Here is a 9,487-nt window from a genome sequence, read left to right as displayed (position 1 = left end):
TTTCTCCAACATCCCTAGCCTGAACCATCCAATAGCATTCCTCCTGCAGTAACCATTCCCAATTCTTCTAATTCTACTGATCATAAATATTTACCTCTCCAGTTCCTTAAACCTCCACATATTAATCTTCCTTTGGATGCTCCCTTTCCAAGGTGCTTAATGTTGTTGGGATTTCCTCTTTAGTTTGAGTGGTATTCCCAAAGCATAAAGCCCAAACATTGATCTCTGGCATTGGGTCCACATAGCAATTTGCACAATGACTGTGACAGCAATGATTCCATTGCCGTTATAATCATTCTCACATTTATTAAGTTCTGCAGGAATGCACACATAAAGGTGTGAAGGACAGATGCAAAGTTTGCAGGGGGTTCTAAAGTCCACATGAAAATCATCTACATTGTTGTGAACCTTTCTTGAAGAACTGACCATTTTGTGCTCCATTTTGTCAAATGTACACATTGTTTGCAATCAATTATCCATAATTTAATGCCTTTTTGGACCTTATTTTAATTAAAACACACTTTTTTGAATGCATTCCCCATATATATACATACATACATACATACATACATACATAATGTGTATATATATATATGTGTGTGTGTGTGTGTGTATATATATATATATATATATATATATATTTACATACACACACATACATATATATATAAATCACTGCAAATATTGAAGTGTAACTGCGTTTTGGTCCATGTACTCATTTGGGAGGTGCCTATTAGGTAATTTTGCATTAAAATGTGAACTGAACAGCTTTCTCTTCCATCCCTAGTCATGTTGGTTATACGCTACCTGGAGGGTCAGAGGCAGCTGGACTCTGGATCCCATTTGCTGCGTAACAGCAGCAGAGGGTTGTTGCGCTGAGGCCTGCTTAAGTTATGGGCTTCCCAGAGGCATCTGGTTGGCCACTGAGGGAAACAGGATTCTGGGCCAGTTGATAATTCAGCCTTACCGGCTTGTATGGATACCATTTGTGCGTGTTGCAGTGACCAGTTACAGGCACGTTGGCTATGCTTCTTGGCTTTTACGTGGCACAAGTTATAAAATAAGTCTGTTGAAATACAATTTAAACAAAATGAAACAAAACACAGTGTTCATCAGTAGCAAGCTATGCTATCCAGCTGGACTTTGAGGGAATGAATAATTGGGCTGGCTAGAAAGATGGAAGTTTCCTTGAGATTTGGGATGGGGGTTCATGCACATTTTTGTAAAAAGGAAGCTGGATCTTGATGTGGGCTGGTCAAGGTCAGGACATTTACAACACGAATTCATAATTTGAATATGAAATGAAGGCTGACTGAGCCCTGCAATGTGTTTATTGCATTTTTATCCAACCCCCTCCTGCAAATAGCACAGGGCAGTATACGTGATCCTCCCCCATTTGATCTTCACAACAACCATGTGAGGTAGGTTAGGTGAAGAATGAGTGGCTGAACAAGGATTTGTACCTGGCTCTCCCCAGTCTGTCTCCACTGAACCATATCAGTTCTGAACCACAACATTAAGGTTTGAGAAATGTACTTCAACTGTTTTGTGCAAGGAGACTATATTCACTTAAGCAGAAAGGGGAAGATGTGGTCAAGATGTGGGAATCATCTGACACTGGTCCTAGGGAGAGGTCCACAAAGCAAAGCAAACCCAGTAATACACACACACACACACACACACACACCCCCCAGAATGTTTATCAAAAGCAAGCTATGCTATCTAGCTGAACTTTGAGGAAAGGAATAATGGGTGTGGCTAGAAATAAGAAGCCTGCTTTGAGATTTTGGGGGTCTAGCGCCCCTTTTTATAAAATGTAGCTGGATCTTGATGTGGGCTCGTTGAGGTTAGGACCTTTAGAAAACTGATTTTTAATTTGAGGGATGACTCCCATCAGCTCTGAACCTCAGGATCTGGTCTGAGAAATTAGCTTCCACTGCTTTTTCAAGGGGAATTTGATACACATGAGTATAAAAGGGAGATGTGGTCAAGATGTGGGAATCATCTGACACTTATCCTATGCAATGGTCCATAGGAATGGTCCAGAAAGCAAAAACAAAACATCACCCTCAGTAATAGACACACAGGGCCTCCCCTCCCCCTCTCTCCACCAGACAGAAACACTTTGGCCACCACAGCCAAACCAAGCAGATCCAGCTGGACTATCAGAGCTTTCCCTAGTCCCATATTAGGTCACTCTCCCCTTGAAAGTGAGGGGATGGAAAACAGTCATTAGATGGCAATTACTGATCATAGCATATGCTTGTTCCCAGTTCTTTTAGAAGAAGGCAGTAGCACAATCTCTCTCCTGTGTCACCTCCTATGGGCAATGTTATCTTCTGTTCATATGCTGGTTGAACAACAGTTGAGCTACCCATAATTTATAGGTTTTAATTGATCTATTTCTATTGAGTTCGCATAATATGTATACTTCAGTATGACTGGACTGTGAGCTAGGATGGTAGAGGTGATTTATCTTCTGGTCACATCTGAACTCCATCGTTCTAAGCCCTCTGATATCTTAATGTTATACTCAATTTTTTAAAATTGCAAAGAAATATCATGACTCAGTAATTGGGACTGCAAATGCTGCTGCATAAACAGGTGTGTATTTAGAATTCTGCATTAATCACTTTTCCATCCATTAGAGGGATCCAGTGATTTGTTTTCCAAGACATGATTACTTCAGGTATTCATCATGAAATTAGTTCACCCTGAAGAAAGAAAAAGAAAGGGATTGACTTCAATGAATCTCCTTAATTTGTACAGTTCTACCACAAACAATGTAATGCAGTTCTTATGCCAAGCTCCAAAAGGATATCCTGAAAGTGCCTGTAGAATTTCCTCCTATGTGAAGATTAATTACATCAGATTCAGTTACCTTTTTATGGGATCCATACAACGGTGATGACAGGGTTGATAACAGCACTTCATTGGTTCTGGGCATTCGACGTCGGATGAACACAGATCTCTTTGACGTTGGAAGCACTGTACGAGGAGAACAGGAGGACAGATTCCAGGTCTCTCTGTAACACAGAATGACCACAATATAAACAAATAAAACAGTAGCATTTAGTGTGCTATTATTAGGGTTTTGCAGGAGCCTGGACTACTCACTTTTCTTTTCACATTGTTAACAAACATTTCTTACATCAACATAATACAACATTTGCATGACTTGACTTTTAAACTGCAGGGATGTTTTTTGGAATTGCAAATTTTTCTTGGAACTGGATGTTTTGTGTGTGGTTGCACATTTTGTTTATATACACAAGTCCTCAAAAGTAGCTGCACTGGCCCATGGAGAAAAAAAATAGACAGTCGGGCAATATCTTTATTAGCACCACACAAAATTCCACACAATTATGCAAGCTTTCAATTTAGATGAATTAGTCAGTGGTAGGTGTTGCAGCTATAAGAGTACACCTAGCGATGCATTCTGGGAAGGAGAAGCAATGGCTGATCACCATTTCTAAGAACACAAAAGCCAGGGGTAACTAATCTGCCTCTTGCCTTTGGCAAAACACACAGGCTCCTGAGGTGGCATAAGCAGAAATGCAGACAGACATGACAGTACTTATATTAACAAAGCCAGAGATTAATTTTCGGTGGTGCGCTAGATAAAAAAAGTAAGTTGAAGCCACATTGTGAGTACTACGTAGCAGTTGGAGGGGACAGAACTGTCACTGCAAACTCTCTCTTCGGGTGGTAGAAAATCATATTCATTCCTACTACTGACTCATTTGCTCAGACTGCAAATCTCCCTTTTGAGACTGGGAGCGTTGCCCTTATTTTCGCCGTAGTCTACGTAAATCTTTACGTAGACTACAGCGACCAAATAAAGAACGGGAATGGCGGCTCCCTATGGGGGCCGCCATTTGCGTACGCGCTTTTTTTTTTTTAAAGTCACCCGTGATAGGCTACGTGATGATTAACATAGCCTATCCTGGCTGACTTTGCAGATCTAGCCGTGATAGGCTACGTTAATCGTCACGTAGCCTATCACAGGGGCATTTTTTTTTTTCTTTGATTGGAATGGCGGCGGCGGCAGCCGGTCGAAAGACCGGCTGCCGCTCCTGCCCCGGACGAACACCCGCTGAACCGCCGGCCAGACCCGCCGCCGGGAGGGACATTCGGCAAAGGTAAGTCCCGTCCCGGGGAGGGTGCGGGGGGGGGGCGTGCGGAGAATTTCTCCCCGAAACTTGTTCGGGGGGCCGAACACGTTGGCGCTCGGCCCCCCGAAGTTTTGGGGAGAAATTCTCCGCCATCCCTAGTCCAGATAATCAGTTTCCTCCAAGAACGTCTGAAGTTTCCCAGCCACCACATGCTCAAGCACTTTGCCCCCAAAGGAAATATTAGCAATGGAGTGATAGTTCTCACACACCTCTGGGTCTAGGGAGGTCCTCTTCAGGACAGGGTGCACTACACCCTCTTTCAAGGCAGCAGGCACCACCCCCTGACAGAGCGAAGCATTTACCACCCCTGGACCCACCCAGCCAATCCACCCCTGCAAGATCGTATTAGCGAAGATGGGCAAGGGTCAAGCTTACATGTGATGGGACGGACTGATTCAAGCAACTGATTCATATTGCTTAGTTTAGTGGCACTTGGATTTGAACTAGCAGCTATGTAGTCAACACTATGGAGGGAGAGAGATGGAGGTGGGGGAGTTCCTGATGCTATCAAAAGGCATGGGAGGGAGCTAAGATTCCGCAGGCTGCGTTGAAGGCCTAGTCAAAACTGGGCAGACTCAAAATGTAAATGGCCTGGGTTGGGCAATGTGAAGGGGGAAGCAGAATGAACACTTAATAGAGCAAAACTGGAAAAAGCGAGAAATTAGAATGCATATATTTATCTATTCCTTTTTGGTTGCACTTGTCACAACCAGTAACTTTCTGCTTCCTTCCTCTGCTCAGATGAATTGTCCTTTCCGGATGCAGATGACTAATATTCAGTTCCAACAGCTATCCCCCATGAATTGTCCGATCCTCTTTTAAAGCCACATAAATGAGGGCCTGCCACAGCTCGTGGCAGTCAGTTCTATAAATTATGCATTGTTTGAAGGACTATTTCCTTTTGTATTTGTCATTAACTGGGTTCTCTTTATACCGGGTATTTACTTTTGTTCTCAAAATTCTTCCTGATGTAATGGACATTACTAAGGGCAGAGCAGTATGGGACTTAGTAGGGCAGGATGTTGGATTTCCATCCACATTTACTGTGAGGAAAAATTAACTTAGTCTCTAAAGTACCTGTTGGATTCACACAGCGCATCGAACAAGAAAGGCAGCATTTCTGATTTCCTTGGCAAAAAAAATCATTTTCGCACTCAGCAGGGCCAAGATGATGATCTCTTGGGCAGATCCCAGTCTTGCCTGCTAGAAGAAGAGGAGATGGTATAGCATAGTCCATTGCTGCAGCAAGTAAATACTTATGGAATCATTCTTATTCAGTATGGTATTAAGCTGTTCAATATTATCTAAATATTTCTATCTGACATGCAGTTTTTGAGGCGATTTTTAAAACTATACAGTTTCCAAAATTGCAATATCTCTCAATCTAAAAATGTGTGTGTGTGTGTGTGTGTGTGTATAAACACACACCCTCGTAAAAAAACCCTGCTGGTTTAAAAGACCAGAAGCTAAGGCTATCTCATGTTGATCCAAACTCCACAAAGCCAGGAAATTGGAAGCGAAGGCTGATGCCTTATCTGATGTCCCACGTGATCGGTCATGATGTTGTGCAATGTCACAAATCGTGCTTGCTTACAACTTGCCCTCCATGCACCCACAGCAATACAGTAAAGCTCAGGTCCTTCATAAGGCAATACAGGATCAGGGCAACGTGGAGCATCTTTGCAGTGGTCCCAGGCACTCCCTCCTCCCAATCTGGATTTGGGACTGGAAGCCCCAGGAAAAGTGTGGGTGCATGGAGGGTAAGTTGTAAGCCAGCACAATTTGTGACATTGCACCACATCATGGCTGACCACGGGTCCAAGAATCTCACTGCTGCTGCTGCCTTTCCTCCACACAGCAGCTATTCCCCCCCACATACACACACATTCCAAGTGCTGCGTTATGATTCTCCCATTGACTTTCATTATAAAATAAAAATTATTTTTAAAATAACTTAATTGAATTTAAAAAGAAGAAATGCCATTCCACCAACTACAATATAAAGGGAGTAGGAAAACAGCAAGCTTTAAAATAAGGAGCCCAGAGTTTTTTCACAAATGATGGGCACAAAAGGTTGCTAACACATGTTTTTGGGAACCCTTTGATGTGACCCAGGATTTCTTTTCTTTTTTCTGTTAACTGCCCAGGGGTGTACGAAACCCCACTTACCTGGCTCTGCCGGGTTCCACTGGGGAGGGGGGGAGGCACTCCGTCCCTCCCCCCGGAATCCTGGCTGGCTGGCTCTGCTCTGTGGGGATTCTGCGGAGCTGCCAGCCGGCTCCGCCAGCAGCTGGACATCCAGCCGCTGGCTAGCAGGGAGGCAAATGGCGGCGGCCATAGCCGCCACCGTTTGCGTCCCTGTATTCAGCCGTGATAGGCTACATAAAGACTTATGTAGCATATCACGTCTGGGTTAAAAAACAAAACAAAAACGCGTACGCAAATGGCGGCGGCTATGGCCGCCGCCATTTGCGTTCCTCATTTTTGGCCGTCTTAGTCTACGTAAATATTTATGTAGACTAAGATGGCAAAAATAAGGGGGAATGCAAATAGCGTAGCGGACGCTATTTGCGTTCCCCTTTATTTTCTCCTTCTTAGTCTATGTAAATATTTATGTAGACTAAGATGGCCAAACATAAGGAATGCAAATGGCGGCGGCCATAGCCGCCACCGTTTGCGTCCCTGTATTCAGCCGTGATAGGCTACATAAAGACTTATGTAGCATATCACGTCTGGGTTAAAAAACAAAACAAAAACGCGTACGCAAATGGCGGCGGCTATGGCCGCCGCCATTTGCGTTCCTCATTTTTGGCCGTCTTAGTCTACGTAAATATTTATGTAGACTAAGATGGCGAAAATAAGGGGGAATGCAAATAGCGTAGCGGACGCTATTTGCGTTCCCCTTTATTTTCACCTTCTTAGTCTATGTAAATATTTATGTAGACTAAGATGGCCAAACATAAGGAATGCAAATGGCGGCGGCCGTAGCCGCCTCCATTTGCGTATGCGTTTTTTTAAAAAAAACCAGACATGATAGGCTACGTGAGTCTTTAAGTAGCCTATCACGAATGGGGGGGGAACAGACAGCAAATGGTGGTGGCGGCGGCCATTCGGAAGGCCAGCCGCCGCCGAAGCCGCCACTGGAGCCGCCGCCATCCGGAACATCCGCCCCAGGTAAGTCTCGTCCCGTGGGGGATCCGTGGGGGGTGGGGGAGTGGCAGTCCTTTCCGCCACAGAGTTCAGGGGGCCGAATGCACTGGCATTCAGCCTCACCGAGATCCGTGGAGGAATTCTCTGACATCCCTATAAGTGCCCGATCTCCCTCACTCTTCAGCCAATCTTCCTGAAATGTCACTGTCTGTTGAAAAGGAGATTGTTCCAATTGTTCTTGAAGCTACTCTCTTCCACTCATCTTAGAAGATGCTACTGGTAAGATTAATCAGGTGTGTTGGAGAAGAGGTTTTTGTCCTAACTTTGCAACTGTTATTGAAAAGAGTTTGGTCAACACTTTCTTCATTTCATCCTTAAGAAAAGATTTACAAAAGGGGACACATGTAAGTTGTGTGTGGGGGTGGGGTAAAGGTAAAGGTGTCCCCAACCAGTCGTGTCCGACTCTAGGGTGCGGTGCTCATCCCCGTTTCTAAGCCGAAGAGCCAGAGCTGTCCGAAGACGCTTCCGTGGTCATGTGGCCGGCATGACTGAACACCGAGGTGCACGGAACGCTGTTACCTTTCCCGCCGAGGCGGTACCTATTTATCTACTTGCAATTTCTTGCTTTCGAACTGCTAGGTTGGCAGAAGCTGGGACTGAAGACGGGAGCTCACTCTGTCACGCAGCACTCGGGTCTCGAACTGCTGACCTGCCGACCTTCCAGTCCGCAGTTCAGCGTCTTAACCACTAAGCCACCGTGGCACCTACATGGGGGTGGGGTGGGATGGGGGAATTGAGGTGTTTCCAAATTTTCTATTATCCCAGGAGTAGGGAAAATAAATATATAAGGTATTCATCAGCTGTGAAAATTTAGCCGAACACGAACCGTTGGGCCAAGCTGGATGTGAGTGGAGCAGCCACATTTGCTCACACATCTACCCTAAATTTTGGTGTGTTGGGTCTAAATTTAACATCAAAATTTGCGCTTGGGTATAGAGACAAGAGCAGTCCCCCACCATGACGCCCTGCAGTTTTTTCTTACCCTGGCTTCAACTAGGGATGCTTGCAGAATTCAATCTTTATTCAATCGATTTAAAAGTATTTTTAGGCCACCTTTCAGGATAGGTCCTTGTGAATTCCAATACAGATTGAATGGATCTGTACCTCTCAGACTAATGTGCAGATTGAAAATTAGCTACACACCAGGTTTTGACTTACCAGATGTTCTCATTATGTTCCCCTCTTCAAAACCGAGCCAAAATGTGTTACCATGTGCTCTTGAGAAAAACCAAAATTGAGGCAGCTGCATTTTGTACTCACCTGGTGGAAACTTTTGCAAAGCTGCAGGTGGCAGCTCAGCCCAAAAGATCAGGGCAGCCACAAGAAGCAAGCTGCTCAGTGTCTTCATGGCGCTCTTCGAAGCTGGCGTTCAGTCTTGATGGGAAGCTGGGCTCGAAGCCTGTGGGGTGGAGAAATGGAGAGGGGGCTAATAAAGCCCTTGGATCCTTGCCCCTTCACACTGCTGCAAATTTGCGGAATCCAACCAACGGGTTTATTAGGCAAGGAAATGTAACGGTCAAGTTTGTGAAAGCTTTTCCCCTCAGGGCAACCACAGGAAGCTGGGCTTGAAGACTTCGGCGTGGAGAAATGGAGAGGGGGCACAGAGCACCTGCATCCCCTGTGCGTTGGCTCAATCTCACAGTTGGGATTATTAGGCAAGGAGCAGCCAACCGTCAAGGGTGTGAAATATGTTCCCCTCAAGTCAGAAACAGGGACGCCTATTACTTAACCAGCCTTGGCCAACAGACATGGACTCTCTCTCACCAAGAGCGCTTCCCTTTTGGGAACGTGATAGCAGGTTCTAGACTGTTTTCTAAGCAATGGGACCATCTGCAAGGCTATGGATGCCCCCCACCATTTCCCCCCCTGTATTATTCCTCAGGTGCATTATTCAGGGTTCTTTCACATGAGTCTGTCCTAACCAGAGGGTGTGGTCATCTAGGCCAGGGGTGCACACAAGGTACATCTCCAGATATGTTGGGCTTCAACTCCCAGAACCCCCTGCCAGTATAGCCAATGGTCATGAATGCTGGAAGCTGATGTCCAATACATCTGGAGATTTACTTTGTGCTCACCCCGACCTAGGCTAGTATTTCTTCAGA

The 9,487-nt window shown here is 45.0% G+C and overlaps 1 protein-coding gene across 1 annotated transcript; it reads right to left on the bottom strand.

Annotated features, from left to right (window-relative positions):
• Nucleotides 1-2,576: 2,576 nt before the first annotated feature.
• On the bottom strand, nt 2,577-8,788 carry LOC146348774 (notewaprin-b-like). Its single transcript, XM_084848386.1, has 4 exons — nt 8,646-8,788; nt 5,253-5,378; nt 2,882-3,026; nt 2,577-2,714 (listed from the first exon to the last, which is right to left on the bottom strand). Exons 1-4 carry the CDS (start codon nt 8,731-8,733, stop codon nt 2,705-2,707), a joined length of 369 nt encoding a protein of 122 aa, XP_084704512.1. The 5' UTR covers nt 8,734-8,788; the 3' UTR covers nt 2,577-2,704.
• Nucleotides 8,789-9,487: the final 699 nt, after the last annotated feature.

This window comes from Heloderma suspectum, chromosome 4, assembly GCF_057233095.1.
Source record: "Heloderma suspectum isolate Gila_16-S chromosome 4, 16-S_ref, whole genome shotgun sequence".
Lineage (NCBI taxonomy): Eukaryota > Metazoa > Chordata > Lepidosauria > Squamata > Helodermatidae > Heloderma > Heloderma suspectum.
This window is presented reverse-complemented; position numbering and strand designations above follow the sequence as displayed.

Coding starts and splice junctions, on each gene's coding strand:
- LOC146348774 (XM_084848386.1), bottom strand. CDS start 8,733: ATGAAGACACTGAGCAGCTTGCTTCTTGTGGCTGCCCTGATCTTTTGG. Junction 5,379..8,645: donor TTTGCAAAAGTTTCCACCAG/GTGAGTACAAAA, acceptor CTCTTCTTCTAG/CAGGCAAGACTGGGATCTGC. Junction 3,027..5,252: donor GCGCTGTGTGAATCCAACAG/GTACTTTAGAGA, acceptor TCTGTGTTACAG/AGAGACCTGGAATCTGTCCT.